At 45.6% G+C, this 15834-nt stretch overlaps 1 protein-coding gene, 1 long non-coding RNA gene and 1 pseudogene across 24 annotated transcripts in view; 2 read left to right on the top strand and 1 right to left on the bottom strand.

Moving 5' to 3' along the window:
• AFDN (afadin, adherens junction formation factor) overlaps positions 1-2678 on the bottom strand; it is a 145067-nt gene extending 142389 nt beyond the window's left edge. For all 23 annotated transcript variants that reach the window (XM_063666839.1, XM_063666850.1, XM_063666842.1 and 20 more), the window contains exon 1: positions 2324-2678. In XM_063666839.1, the coding sequence (XP_063522909.1) occupies positions 2324-2428 (105 nt within the window). In that variant the 5' untranslated portion in view covers positions 2429-2678. The remainder of the gene's footprint in view (positions 1-2323) is intronic.
• A 539-nt stretch (positions 2679-3217) lies between these two features.
• LOC129037962 (putative uncharacterized protein AFDN-DT) lies at positions 3218-4743 on the top strand (annotated as a pseudogene).
• Positions 4744-4825: 82 nt separating this feature from the next.
• On the top strand, positions 4826-7649 carry LOC129037963 (uncharacterized). The gene is made up of 2 exons (XR_008503028.2): positions 4826-5118; positions 5473-7649. It is a non-coding gene; the product is annotated as an uncharacterized LOC129037963 (long non-coding RNA).
• Positions 7650-15834: the final 8185 nt, after the last annotated feature.

Here is a 15834-nt window from a genome sequence, read left to right as displayed (position 1 = left end):
TGAATTTGTTCAACATTTACTGAACATCTGATAAGGACCAGTACAATGCTTCTGTCCTTGCAGAAAACTAAAAAATTGGACTTGTGATGGCCAAATAGAGTAAAAATAATCATTAGATGGTTAAAAAAAAAAAAAAAATTCACACGAGCTTAGACAAAGCAAATTGAAACTGCTGGCCTTGAAATACTGGCTGAGAGAATTACTCATATTAAGTTCACCTACATCATAATAAAAGATACAATATGTTAAATGCAAAGCTTAACTAGGACCAGAATAAATTTAATAGTACAGGAAGGTTCTCGAGAAAACAAAATAGAAATGTGAGCCAGCCACTATATAGTGAAAAAGCTAAAAAACCAATATATGGACATTCTTAAAAACCAATTCATTTCATTATGAAAGGCTTCTAATACAATTCTGAAGAATAATTTCTAAAAATAGAAATGTTCAGATATAAGTAGGGAGAAAAATTAGGAAATGAAATATATCTTCTTTTTTTCCAAGTCCTTCAATTCTTGTTTTGCTTCAATGTATGTACAAAGCAAACTTTCACCTACAGTATAACTGAAAAAATAGCTTTCCAAATGACAGGCCAATTTTAAAAACTAGTCATATCACTAAGAAATAAAAAGTTTCAATTGAGTGCTTAAAATAGAATTTAATTAAATCAATGAACTATGTTTCTGATTTGAGATTTTTTAAAATGCTAATTCAATTCAAAATCCCAAAAAGCTGAATTCTCTTTATTAAACTGAAAAAAGATTCCTTTCCACCAGACTTGAGAAATCTCTCAAAAAAAAAAAAAAAAATCCATTTAAACAAAAAAAACCTACACACCAAGAAAATGTTTTATGGTCAGTTTTTTTTATCTTGTGATAAAAAGAAAACTGAATTTATTATTCTGAAAGAAAACATAATCCTGAAACCAAATTATCATGTCACCTTTCTAAAGATATACTAGTCTATGAAAGAACACTTAAGTACATAGTACTAACTCGCTTACTAGAACCTAACTCATAAAATCATTACAGAAGATGAATCAATCAGGAGTAACTTAACATAACATCTATGCTCAAATTGGCAACCCGAGCCTAATGACGTGTGTCAGTATTCAACTAAGGATTAAGACAAATGGCTAGCTACCCACGTCAAGTGCAGTCACAGGTACAGATGAAGACAGAAGAAATAGAGTCCTTCCCATGACTGGCAAAAACTCAAGAAATCAGAGAAGCAATAGTCAAATTTTCTCAAAAATATAAAGTGGAATTTAATGATAAAAGGATTAAATTTCATAAGAATGTTCAAATTTGCCAAACATGTTTTGTTGCCTAGGAGCTAGTGTTTTATAGCAAGTATTAACTATAACTCTCCTATTACAACAAATCAAAAATAGACGCTATTAAAATGATTTCCTAAACGGGCACAAATATTGAGTGAAATTTTTTTATGCTGTTAAAGTCTGTGCAGCCACCGAATGAACAGAGCGCGGAACCGACCCTTGCGGAGCGATTTACAGGGTTGCTCCCTGACCCTTCACCTCCCTCCCCTCTCCACAGAGCCCTTCCTAGTGGACTTGGACTCAAACATTTTTCTAAAAGCTGCTCGGAACGCTTTCAACAGCTTTGTTATAAACAACCCCCATTGTTACCAGGCCAGGAGCGAGCGTGATTTCCTCCTCCTCTCGGGGAGCCAGCTTGGGGCCGGCGCCTCCCTCCGGGCAGAGGCCGCCGCAGAGGGCCCTTCCTCGCGGCTCCGAAGGTGGAGAAGGCGCGCCTTTCCTCGGAGGAGTCCGATTCCGGGCCTATGCCATCAGGGAGCCCGCACCTCCCGAACTTTGTGATATTGACTTTCCCCTCCCAGCCGGCAGCCTGCAAGTTTATGAACCCGAAGCACGGCGCGCGTCACAGGCTCCATCCCGGCCACGGCTAAGGGGCGCCGCGAGCCACAACCGGGCTGCAGGTGGAGGGCGCCGGCCCCGCGCGCCGCCGGGGATGAGGCCGGGGCCGCACTGCGCTCGCGGGGGTGGGGGCGGCGGCCCAGGTGAGCCACCAGGTGAGCGGCCGGAGACGGGAACAGGTGACTGCCGCGCCCCGCCAGCCCCCGCTCGGCCCGCGCGACCCCGGGATACACCGCGGCAGGGGGACGGGGGCTGCGGGGGACGCCGGGGCCCGCGGTGGGCCTGGGGGAGGGGAGAGAAGGGCAGGAGTGGGGGGAGGGGGAAAGGAGGGCGGGTCCGCGGCTGGCGGGCGGCGGCAGGGGGGGAGGGGCGGGGCGCGGCGCGGCGGGCGGGGGTCGCGCAGGCCCCGCGCCCGGCGGTGCTCACCTCGGTCGGCTGGCTGATCTCGAACAGGTCCAGCCGGTTGGCGTTCCAGTGGTGGATGATGTCGGCCAGCTTCCGCCGCTCCTCGTCACGGCCGCCCGCCGACATGGTCCCGGCCGCGCCTCCTCAGCCGCGCGGGGCCGGGGCCGGAGGACGGGCCGAGGACGACAGGTCCGCGGGGGCCCGGCGCCCCTCGCCACCCCCCGCCGGCCGCCTCCGCCTCCGCGGCTGCCTCCGCCTCCGCGTCCGCTTCGCGTCCTCCGACTTGGCCTCCGCCTGGGGCTCGGTCCGCGCCGCGCCGCCTCAGCCCCGCCGGCCGGTGTGCGCCCGGCGCCCGCGCCCGCACCCGCACCCGCCCGCGCCCCGCCCGCCGCCGTGCGCGCCCCCGCCCGCCGTGCGCGCCGCCGCCCGCGCGCCGCCGCCGCACCTCCGGGCCGCTCCGCTAGGTGCTGCTGCCGCGGCCGCCAGGGAGGGAGGTGCCGGAGGGCGGGCCCCGCGCGGTGCTAGGGTTCTGTCTGGACTGGCGGTGGTGGGTCCCAGCCGGCGGTGCCGGGTTCTGTCCCGACCAGCGGTGCTAGGTTCGGCTCGGACGCGCGCTGCTGGACCTAAATGGGCGGTGCTGGGTCCGATGGGTGGTGCTGTGTTCGGTCCGGACGCGCGGTGCAGTGTCTGGATGGGCGGTGCTGGATCCAAATGGGCGGTGCTGGATCTGGACGGGCGGTGATGGGTCCGATGGGCTGTGCTAAGTTCGGTTCGGACGGGCGGTGCTGGGTCCGACGGGCGGTGCTGGGTCCGATGGGTGGTGCTGTGTTCGGTCCGGACGCGCGGTGCAGTGTCTGGACGGGCGGTGCTGGATCCAAATGGGCGGTGCTGGATCTGGACGGGCGGTGATGGGTCCGATGGGCTGTGCTAAGTTGGGTTCGGACGGGCGGTGCTGGGTCCGATGGGCGGTGCTGGGTTCGGTCCGGACGGGCGGGGAAGGACGGTGCTGGGTCCAAATGGGTGGTGATGGATCTGGGGACGGGCGGTGCTGGGTCCGGACGGGCGGTGGGTCCGATGGGCGGTGCTAGGTTCGGTTCGGATGGGTGGTGCTAGATCTAAATGGGCGGCGCCGGATCCGATGGGCGGTGCTGGGTTCGGTCCGGACTGGCGGGTCTGGGTCTGGACGGGAGGTGCTGGATCCAAGTGGGGGTGCAGTGCTGGATCTGGACGGGCGATGCTGGGTCCGAACGGGCGATGGGTCCGATAGGCGGTGCTAGGTTCGGTTCGGACTGGCGGTGCTGGGTCTAAATGGGCGGTGCTGGGTCCGATGGGCGGTACTGGGTCCGGTCCGGACGGGCGGGTCTGGGTCTGGACGGGCGGTGCAGTATCCAAATGGGCGGTGCTGGGTCCGGACGGGCGGTGCTAGGTTCGGTCCGGACTGGTGGTGCTGGGTCTAAATGGGCGGTGCTAGGCTCGGCAGGGGACAGGTGGGCGTGGCGGCACAGGTACGGAGCGCAGGGCGGGAGCAGCGCCGGCGGGTGCAGCGCTCTCTCCGAAGGGCGCTGCGCTCCCCGCGCTCGCTGCCCCTCCCGCCCGCGCATTGCCCCGGGGCTGCTGCGTGTTTCTTCCAGGGTGATTCCTTTCCGCTGGGATCACTTCAAAGCTGACCTTTTCAAGCTATTTTCTTCCGAGGAGGACACGTTATTAGGCTTTGTGTGCATTTCAAGGGTCATGTTTTCTGAACCGCGCTCCGCCGCTCCTGGGGTGTTCGAGCCCCCACACTGCTGTGCGGTGTTCCTCTCACAGAGTGAGGTTGGAGGGTCCTACTGCCTTTGTGTGTCTCCTTAGAAAACGCCTCTTTTCTCAGACACATTGTTGTCTGCCAATCCTTCGCAGACGTAGAGAACGGACTGCAGAGTTAATAAACGTCGAGGGGAAGCTTTGATGCGCCCCATTTGGCCCTGAGAGATGCCACGTGAGCGTCATTTTAAATCCTGTACGTGTCCCCGTGGACGTGGAAACCTGAAATTAATTTCAGTAGCAAGCTTTGTGAATTGTAGGGATTTTTTTTCATTAGGTGTCTTTTTTGTAACTGCCCCTCCCCTCCCCCACCCTTTGTTTTGGCTGCAGAACACATCTCAGCAGTCTCCCCATGCAGTGTTCAGTCAGGCGAAGTTGCGTTATCTGTGATGTGTTGTAACAAAAAGCGTTTATCTTTGAAACACTAAGGCAAGTAATGAGAAGAGTGAACTATATTTGACAAAGCCTTTTTATTTTTGTCATTACTTTTTTTTCCAATGTGGAAATAATTTTTCTCTCCACCAACTGGATTTCCTCTTTTGCAGACAATTAGAGAATTCTGTCATCCCCACTGGGTTCTGTCTTTTCTACTGCACTTGTCCAGTACAGCTATATAAGGAGGCTTCTCAGCAGAGGAGCCTGGGGTGTTGAACCGGTGCCATGAGGGAATGAATTATTCAATAGATCGCTAGTCTCCTTTCTTAAAATTAAAGTGTGGTGACTTGCAGAAAAGCATCTGTGTCTAAATGGCATCTTCATGTTCTAGCACTTGGTTTCTTTATGCCTTTCAGTTCCTGTGCTTCCCAATGGACTCGAGTTTTTACTATGTGAGCATCCCTGTGCCTGCACAGCAAAGGACTCTCACTGGGTTCCACACGTGCTGCACAGATCCCTGACACTGTATTAACTGAACCTCAACTGCAGGAGCTTCATTCCTGAGGATGCTGTTACCAACAATGACTTGCCTCTTGAAGAATGAGTTTGCAAAGCCGGCAGTTACATTGCTGATGTCCAAAGTAAGTATGTGTAGCATCACTAAAGAGAAAATTCAGGATTCCTGGAAAACAGTTATGGGCTCTCTGCAGTGTTATTTTTGTAATAAAAAACATATAGCATATGTGAAATACCTACTGGGTGATACAGGACACATAGAAGGCTCTAAATTAATGTGAATCATTCTCGTTTTTCTGACTGTCATTAAAAGTCCCCATTTGTATTATGTATGAGTGGTATATCAATATCTAAACTACCCTTCATTGTAGGTCCCCACCAACATTAGTTTATTGACAAATGTTTAAGAGCAGCCAGAAATTCATAGAATACCTATGATTCTTAAATCATGAACACTCCCATAACTGATCTATGTTTAGGACATGGAAATTTCCACGCTGACAAATCATTTCACTGTCATTGGTCAAGACTCCAGGATGATATTCTGAGCCGTATGTTAATTTTGACACCACCTAGAACAATAAAAGGTAAACATGCTACCATCTTCTATTCTCATTGCACCACTGGATTCTGCTACATCTAAAAATTGTACTTAAATGATATCCAAGAAATGCTGTATAAAAACAAAATAGGGCCAGGCGCAGTGGCTCACACCTGTAATCCCAGCATTTTGGGAGGCCAAGGCGAGCAGATCATGAGGTCAGGAGATCAAGACCATCCTGGCTAACACGGTGAAACTCCGTCTCTACTAAAAATACAAAAAAATTAGTCAGGCATGGCGGTGGGTGCCTGTAGTTCCAGCTACTCGGGAGGCTGAGGCAGGAGAATGGCGTGAACCCAGGAGGCGGAGGTTGCAGTGAGCTGAGACCGAGCCACTGTACTCCAGCCTGGGCGACAGAGCAAGACTCTGTCTCAAAATAAATAAATAAATAAAATAAAAGAATGGGCTTTTCTGTTATTAATTCCATTTTATACATGGTGAGACTGAAATGCAAGATAAAGGACTGGACTGAAGCTAAACGAAGCTGCACTGGGCAAAGTTGAAAAAGACCTTTTTAATCTGTAAGTCAGTTTTTGAAAATTTAAGTTTCTACTTTATAATTTTAGTTTCCCTTTTAAACATATATTATTTTTAGTTGCACTATTCAAAAAGTTTTACAGCTTCTATTTCAATCAGCACTGATATACTAATATTTTTAAGTATCTCCTATCTAAAACCAAAATCTACATAAAACCTAAAAGTACCAGGTAATAAAGGACAACAGAGCAAGACTGTCTCTTAAAAAAAGAAGTATCACATAATAGGAATAAATATGAGGACAGAAAGTAATAATATTTTTGAATTTCTGATTAAACTTTGCACTTAACTTTAAAATTTTTTTCGAAATATTATGAAAACCAGGTTCTGAGACCAGCCACATGAAATAAACCTTTTCCTGCCCCAATTTTCACAGCCTCTAGAAAATAGTAGGTACCAGGGAAAAGATTAATACATCTAAAAAAAAAAAGATACAAATATATCAACTATATTTAACTATATCAACTATATTTAGTACCCTATAGGTCATTTAATTTTCTAGCCACCAATAAATTCCATATTTTATTAAATTAGTCAAATTTTGAAAAATGTCAATATTACTGTATAAATCATCATATAAGTCCTTTTAGTAGATATATCAATTTAGAGGATGGTCTTTAGCAAAAAAAGTAAAGTAAAAGGATTTAATAAAGGTCCAAATAGCAGACATTCTAGGGCAGGCAGCCTTCTACAGTAGCCCATGCATGTGAAAGTTAATCTAATTAGTTGATCTATAAAGTTAAATAACCAAACTCTCCTTTGCTTAACCCATTGCCAGAAAGGCCAGTGTTGTTAATTTCGTTTTTTAAACAAATAAGCAAAAAAGATAAATTCTAGAGGATTAGTTTTTCATAAGTAGGGTATGTGCTACTTTATTGGAAAATGAAGAAATGTATCTTTCAACTCTGCTTCCTTCATTGCTTTCCCATGTTCCTAATATTTAGTCACATTTTAGGTTAGAACTTTCAGGAAGTGAGTTTTTACACAGAAATTAGTGCTATAAACAGCCCTTAAAATAGGAATTTAATCGTACTTATTTAAAAAATATATATATATATATAATCTTACCAACCCAGAAAGACATTTGTGGTTAAATGTGTTCTCTGGCATTTTATAAACTAAGATGATACTGGAAGGAAAAAGCTAAATCTTAAATACATAAACAACATATTTACACTGTGATATGGTTTAGATCTGTGTGCCAAAGCCGAATCTCATATCAGATTGTAATCCCCAATGTTGGAGGTGGGGCCTGGGAGGAGGTGATTGGATTGGATCATGGGGGCGGATTTCCTCCTTTGGTGCTGTTCTGGTGATGGAGTTCTCACTAAATCTTGTTGTTTAAAAGTGCGTGGTAGGTACCTCCCTTCCCCAGCTTCCTCCTGTTTCAGCCAGGTAAGACATGTCTGCTTCCCCTTTGCCTTCTGCCATGATTGTAAGTTTCCTGAGGCCTCCCCAGCCATGCTTCCTGTACAGCCTGCAGAACCATGAGCCAATTAAACCTCTTTTCTTTATAAATTACCTAGTCTCAGGTATTTCTTTATGGCAATGCAAGAATGGAATGGACTCATACACACTGAATGCAAAGAAATGAAATGGTGTGTGGGTGGGGGGGATGGGTGTGTGGGGGGGGCGTTGTGGGTGTGTGTGTGTGTGTGTGGAAGGTATTAGAAGGGGATTATACTGTAAACATGGGTCACTTACCTTTTACTGTGTTGGAGAATTGCTTTGCATTATCTTTTTATTGAGTACATGTTGCAGACTAAGTTAAAATGTGATCATATATATCCTGAAAATAATGAAAGAATATCAGGCTGTGAGTAGATTTGTGAAAGGGCGTCTCCCCTGCCTGCCTCCTTGTCCTCCTTTCCGCATTCTGTCCATCCTCAGCCCTGCGGGTATCGCTGCATGCTGCTCTGGAAGTGCTCTCACTTCCAGAATTTCTCCGTCCAGTGGCCCATTTCGTCAGTTTCGGTTTCCCACTTTGAAAACCGATCAACTAGCCGGGCAGGGTGGCTCAAGCCTGTAATCCCAGCACTTTGGGAGGCCGAGGTGGGCGGATCACGAGGTCAGGAGATCGAGACCATCCTGGCTAACACGGTGAAACCCCGTCTCTACTAAAAAATACAGAAAATTAGCCGGGCGTGGTGGCGGGCGCCTGTAGTCCCAGCTACTCGGGAGGCTGAGGCAGGAGAATGGCGTGAACCCCAGAGGCGGAGCTTGCAGTGAACCGAGATCGCGCCACTGCAGTCCAGCCTGGGTGACAGAGCGAGACTCTGTCTCAAAAAAAAAACCGATCAACTAAACTGTACTAGTTCTTTTGTTGCCATCTCCCCATATTTTCCTGATCCCTTACACTTGGCACTTTGGTTTTAGCTGCTACCTTGAATTTGGTTTTGACTTAAAATTCTGAATGTGCCTTTTTCCTCACGAGTTCTGTTCCCCTTGGTGTTGGGGACCCATCTTACTGATGTTTGATTCCGTGCCCCGCTTCTAGCAGAGAGCACAGGTCTGTGTACCTAGTGGATATTTAATAAACGCTCATTGGCTAGATTGAAGATGGCTGTGTACTGGGGGGCGGGGTAGGGGTACCCAGCACACAGCTTCTACAACTAGTCTAGTCCCAGCGGCTAAGACTAGACTTTACTCAGGTGAGTGGTCTTTACAAGGGTAGAGAGTCCACAGTCTGGAGGCCGTGGATGTTTTGCATCCAGCCTTTCACTCTTTTTCTTGATAATAAAAGGTAGAGTTCTAAACAATGGGTCTAGAAGAAGAAAGAACTGTGCTTGTCTCATTCCTAAAATAGAGGGCTTGACCTACTGAGCAACTTTAATATGACTCTATGATCTTGCTGTCATTAATAGAACAAAGGCCAGAAACATTTAGGAGGCATTATGGAAACCAGGTGCTAAAGTGAACTAAATGTAATCTAATTCCCTCCCCAGTTTTCACAGGTTCTATAACATAGAAAGTACTAGGGAAAAGAGGAGGAACTTTATACACCTGAGAAGAGCAAAGGGTACAAATATATCAACTATTATTTTTTATATCTTATGCCCTTTTCTGCTAGAAAATTATATGTATAATATATAATATAAGCTGAATATATAAATTTTGCTAGGAAACTAATATTTTGAAATGCAAACTCCCATTAAATTTTGTTTTAACAAATAACATAACAAATGAAGGGAAATGTACTATTAACATGCTATTTACCAGCAATAAAAATAATAGAAACAAAAAAAAGTGTTGAGAAATGTGTTGTTCATGGCAAACCCATAAATGGAATACCCAAGGACTTCTCCCAAGAAAAATCTTTTCTTTATCCGCTAGTGTCTCTGGAAATAAAAATTACAAAGTTACAGGGTTTTGCTTGCTTTTGAAAATAGAGTGCAGCTTAGACATTTTTTCAAGTGCTTTCAACATTTGCAGTAGTTCTATGAGAAGGGAGAAACTTGGCCTAAGGACTTCCGCTAAGATGGTTCTATAAACATGTACCCCAAAGCACCCTTACCACACACACATACCTGCTCTAAATATATGCCAATGGTAGATGACAAATAAAGAGGGAAAACGTAAAATTGTAGGAGACTCGAAACAGCATGGGCATGGCTGAGGATCAGCATTGGGATGGAGATGCATGATGGTGAGAAGGAGCTGAAGGAAATGTCCTGCTGGAGTCTGGAACCCAAAGGCAGAACCTGCAAGGAGCGGGGCCTTGTTGGGCAGTGGGGACTATGATGGGGACCACAAGTGCTCATGGGAGGAGAGGAAGCTGCTGCCAACTGCAGCTGCCGGCACGACTGACATGAAGCCATGTGTCTGCGGGAAAAGAAAACAGGCATGTGGCCTCCTGCCAGGAACTGCCATGCAGCGAGTGACTGCATCTGATGCCTTCAACCACGGCAACACGGCTTGTTCCTGGACGAGGGCCCCACACAGATGAGGTGCCTTTGTTAAGCAGAGGTGTGAGCAGAGAGACACTGAGAAAGATAGACAGTAGAGAGAGAATCTCTCACGATGAGCTGGCAAAGAAAAAATTCCCATGCACATGAACACAGCAAATGCTAAGGGGCCACCTGAATCAGCAACCATTCTGAAAAGAGCTTTAAAATAAGCATGTTTGGGAACCTCAAAGAAATGTATGCAGGAATAACATGCATCAAAAGGGATAAGAAGTTATGAAGAAGAACTGGCAGAAATATATTATCCTAACTGAATTAACACAGAAACAGAAGACCAAATACTGCATATTCTCCTAAGTGGGAGCTACACACTGTGGACACAGGGACATAGGGATAGAAACGGTGGACAATGGGGTCCATGGGAGGGAGAAAGGGGCAAGGAGAGAAGAACTGCCTACTGGGAACTATGTTCACTCTTTGGGTAATGGGTTCGATCAAGGCCCAAACCTCAGCATCACACAATAAATCCACGTAACAAACCTGCATATGTACCCCTGACTCTCAAAAAAATGGGGGGGGGGGGCGCGGAGCCAGGCACAGTGGCTCAAGCCTGTAATCCTAGCACTTTGGAAGGCCAAGGCGGGAGGTCAGAAGTTCGAGACCTATCTGGCCAACCTGGTGAAACACCATCTCTACTAAAAACACAAAATTGGCCCGGCACGGTGGCTCACGCCAAAGTAATTCCAGCACTTTGGGAGGCCGAAGTGGGCGGATCACCTGAGGTTGGGAGTTCCAGACCAGCTTGACCAACATGGACAAACCCCATCTCTACTAAAAATACAAAATTAACCCGGCATGGTGGCATGTATGTGTAATCCCAGCTACTTGGGAGACTGAGGCAGGAGAATTGCTTGAACCCCGGAGGTGGAGGTTGCAGTGAGCAGAGATCACACCATGGCACTAGAGTCTGGGCAACAAGAGCAAAACTCTGTCTAAAAAAAACAAAAAACACGAAATTAGCCGGGCGTGGTGGTGTGTGCCTGTAATCCCAGCTACTCTGGAGGCAGAGGCAGGAGAAACACTTGAACAGGGGAGGCAGAGGTTGCAATGAGCCAATATCATGCCACTGCACTCCAGCCTGGGCAACAGCGAGACTCCATCTCAAAAAAAAAAAAAAAAAAAAAAGGACTGGCAGAAATAATAAAACAAGAACATAAATAAATCCAATCAAAAGCAGAAAAGAAGAAAAAAGCTGAGAGATGCATCTAGAAAGTAAAATGAGTGGAAAGAAAAAAAGATTTATAAAAGCAAGAGATCGTAAGAAGCAAGAGCTGTAGGCTGAGGGAGTTAATCTCATCTCGTCAGAATTCCAGAGGATTAGAGAGAATGATGGAGAGGCATAATTAAGAGATCATCGCTGGGAATTTTCCAGAATGTAAGAAGCATAACAGTCTTCAAATTAAAAGTGCTTTCAAATATCAAGCAGGACACATGGAAGTCAATTTGCACCTGAATAAACCATAACGCAACTCTAAGGTAAAGCTCAAAAAGGAAACGCTGAAAGTCACCTGAGAAAGAAAAGAAGAAAATTGCCTGAGAGAGAAAGTTCCTGTAAAAGAAGGAAAGAGAGTGGACTCAAGAGGGGATCTGAAAACCTGTCTCTGAGTTTGAGACAAACCACAGATAAGAAATCTGAGGCCCAGAAGTGTCCCCTGCTCAGGACTCACTCACACTTGTCTATATTCCAGTGCCCTGTTTTGGTAAAACTGTTTCCTGATTTTAGCACCACTGCAGAGAAGGGCAAACAGGCGAGTGACCTCGAACAATACAGCTAGAATGTAGGTGAGTGCAGACATGGCAGTGTACAGGGAACCTCTGTAATTATAGTTATGTGGTTGGATTAGATCAATGATCCAACGGGTGATCATCAGAATTTCCTGGGGAGCTTTTCTTGCAACATATTTGTTATAGAAATGTGCAGTGATACGAATAGTATCGAATACGAATAGAATGCCAGAGGAAGTCCCTGTCTCCACTCCCCACTCACCACCTGGTTTCAGACGTCACAGCCTGTTTCATTTATCCCCTTCCCTCTCCCTCCACTCCTGGATTATTTTTAAACACAAATCAGACTTTACATAATTTCATTAGTAAATGTTGCAGATGTATCTTCAGAAGACGCTCTTTAAAAGTATATTTTCTTAATATGATTTTCATACTTTGAAAAATGACAATAATTCCTTAAAGTCATCAAATATCAAGACACTGTTCAAGTTTCAGAAAACTGTTTAAGCATACACATCCCTTCAACTCACTGGCAGATGCAGAGAATCAGAATCTCAGGGCACGTCCAATAATCTCTTATTCTCAGTCTCCCTGAGTGACCCTGATGTTCAGTTGAGTTTGAGAATCACTGGCTCAGATGACCTTGTAGGTTTGACCTTGAGACTCTCCCAATGTCACACACCTCCTTTCTCCTAGGGGAAACTTCCACTAGCACAGAGACCAACTCTCTGTGGTCAGAGACATTGTCGTGGGAAAGTAGTCTTGGGTTAAGCGCCACAGTTCCCAACCTTGAGCTCCATCTCTTACACTAATTGTAGGGCAGTAAAGGGTCTGTACAGGTCTGAGACTCAGTTTCCTCATGTGAAAAATAAACATGATGGCCGGGCGTGGTGGCTCAAGCCTGTAATCCTAGCACTTTGGGAGGCCGAGGCAGGCACATCCCGAGGTCAGGAGATCGAGACCATCCTGGCCAATATGGTGAAACCCCGTCTCTACTAAAAATACAAAAAAATTAGCTGGGCATGGTGGCGGGCACCTGTAGTCCCAGCTACTTGGGAGGCCGAGGCAGGAAAATGGCGTGAACCTAGGAGGTGGATCTTGCAGTGAGCCAAGATAGCACCACTGCACTCCAGCCTGGGCAACAGAGCAAGACTCTGTCTCAGAAAAAAAAAAAGAAAAAAGAAACATGATGATGGCAACAGACCTTCACTGCCCCCCTTACAGAGCTGTTATAAGGATAAAATTAAAGTAAGGCATATGAATGTTCTCTCCAAGTATGCATTCACATAGAAATGTTTTCAGTCTTCATTTGAACATTGGCACTGCAGGGGTTAAAAATGTACTTGAGAGAAAAGGAAGTCCAGAAAAGTTGTTTTTTGTTTTTTTTTTTTAAGTAGTCCTGCATGTCGGAAACCATACAGAAGTATTCACCCTTCTGGAAAAAAAGAAAAATCATTCAATTTTAACATTTTATGCATATTTTTAATTATCAAAGGGCACTACATTAGAGCTTCCATTTGTTCAGAATATTGCAGTAAACTTCTAAAGTCTTTGGAGGCTTTCAAAGCCATACGTATATGTAATACTACATAGCACCCCACCCCCCAAAAAAACCACAACAATATAGTATTATAATTGTTTTCATTGCAATAAGTCATCTATGATGAATTTGGTAGATTATATATTGTGAATGTTTCAACTACATATTCTATAGGTAGGAGAAGACAAGTGCTCTGTGTCTCCCTCCCCATGACCTGCTTCCCAGTTGCTTTCCCTCTCTGAGTTCATCTGATCACTCCTCTGGACATCTTAGAAGCACGCCTCCGCTTCCCCGCCTTGCCTGCGGGGCTAGACTCTTCCCTCCACCCGGAGGACCGCTTCTCATAGCTGCGGGCTGAGATCCTGACCATCTCTGCTGGACACTCGTTTGAATTGTCCTCTCCTAAGCACACAGAATTTCACCTCCACCCTGGGAAGGCAGGCGTGGCCACGTGGCTAGTTTTGGTTAATGCAATGGCACAGGAACCGGTGTGTCACTTCCGTGTGGAAGTGTGCAGGAGCCAGGAGCGACAGTCCAGCCCCGTCTTTCCTTGCCTCAGTGCCTGTGGAAACGCCAGTATGGGTGTGGAGAAACTGGAAAGTCCAGCAGCCAGGTCTCAGCTGCTGCCCACCGGACAGCTGCCCTGGAGGGGCACTGGGTCCCACAGAGGGATTCGGGTTTTGCAGTTTACAAGAAAGAAGTTTTGGTGTTAAGACACTGAAATTTCAGGGTTGCCTATTGCAGCGGGAAAACTTGGCCCATCTGCTCAAATATCATCGACTCAAGGCCCAGCTCAAACACCTCTCTACCACCGCCAGGAGGGCACCCTTCTGCTAAACCCTCGGAGCCACGTGTCCGTTCCTCTGGTTCACAATCAGACCTCTGTGCCATGAAACATCTGTTGGGTTAGGGCCACACAGACCTGAATTCGATGTCAAACTGCCATCGGCCATGTAATAGCCAAGTATCTTTCTGAAACTCAGTTTTTTAATCTAAATGATTGATGTGATGCCTCATAGAATTGTCAAAGAAAAATGAACACTGCAATAATACATCTGTAGTGCTCACTGTTAAATCCTTTCATATTGATATATTTTTCTCGGTGTAGAAAACTTACAAAACTTAAAGCAGTTTCAAAGAATAACATTTTCTTTTTATTTTTCTGCAATTACAGGACTGCACAGACAAATTTCTCTGCCTAATATTTTTACCAAAGTATAATGTCTTTAAAGTAAGACACAGATGTAGATTTATTTTTAAGATAATTAATGAGGCAAAACATAGCTATGTACATAGTTTGATTAAATTGTTACATAGTAACACTCTTGTCTTTTTAAAAATAAATTTTTTTCTTTTTCTTTTTTTTTTTGAAACGGAGTCTCGCTCTGTTGCCCAGGCTGGAGTGCAATGGCGCGATCTCAGCTCATTGCAACCTCCACCTCCTAGGTTCAAGCGATTCTCCTGCCTCAGCCTCCCGAGTAGTTGGGATTACAGGCACCCACCACCAAGCTCGGCTAATTTTTGTATTTTTAGTAGAGACAGGGTTTTGCCATGTTGGTCAGGCTGGTCTCGAACTCCTCACCTCAGGTGATCTGCCCACCTCGGCCTCCCAAAGTGCTGGGATTGCAGGCGTGAGCCACCACACCTGCTAGAATAAGGAATTTGAAAGTTATTCAAATATATATCCAATAACGTTTGACCTGCATATCTATTTTGAAGTAAATGACCATTTTTGGTTTCAAGGCTTTTTATGTGTATTGTTTAATAGAGATTTACTTCAGTATCAAGAAATGAATAAATACGCATTCATTATATATTAACTCACATTTTAGACTAGAAGAAACCAATTTATTGTTTATCCGTTAAATTCCTTCTTTCTTTCTTTCTTGCTTTCTTTCTTTCATTTATTTATTTATTTTGAGATGGAGTCTCCCCCTGTCGCCCAGGCTGGAGTGCAACGGCTCTTTCTCGGCTGACTACAACCTCTGCCTCCTGGGTTCAAGCAATTCTCCAGCCTCAGCCTCCCAAGTAGCTGGGATTACAGGTGCCTGCCACCATGCCCAGTTATTTTTTGTATTTTTTAGTAGAGATGGGGTTTTGCCACATTGGCCAGGCTGGTCTCGAACTCCTGACCTTCAGTGATCCACCCACCTCAGTCTTCCAGAGTTCTGGGATTACAGGGCTGGCCAGATACTAAATTATTTAAATAATTATATATCAATACATATTGGAATCATGGCTTTTTCATTAGGCTAAAGTAAACCTACAATGTTCTGAGAAATGCCTTATTAACAACAGTGTTAGGTACTAGGGAGTTTCAATAATTTGTGGTTATAATTCCTATAAGAAATTTAATATATTATTAGCATCTTTTAAACCATAAATTTCAGAAGATAATTATAAGGCAATTGTATATGATTCTAGGCTTGGATTTGGATGGAGATTCCAGAAATCAACGGTTTTAGCTCAATAA

The sequence above is a fragment of the Pongo pygmaeus genome, chromosome 5 (genome assembly GCF_028885625.2).
Source record: "Pongo pygmaeus isolate AG05252 chromosome 5, NHGRI_mPonPyg2-v2.0_pri, whole genome shotgun sequence".
In the NCBI taxonomy this organism is placed as follows: domain Eukaryota; kingdom Metazoa; phylum Chordata; class Mammalia; order Primates; family Hominidae; genus Pongo; species Pongo pygmaeus.
The sequence above is the reverse complement of the archived record's forward strand: the minus strand, read 5'-3'. Positions and strand labels throughout refer to the sequence as shown.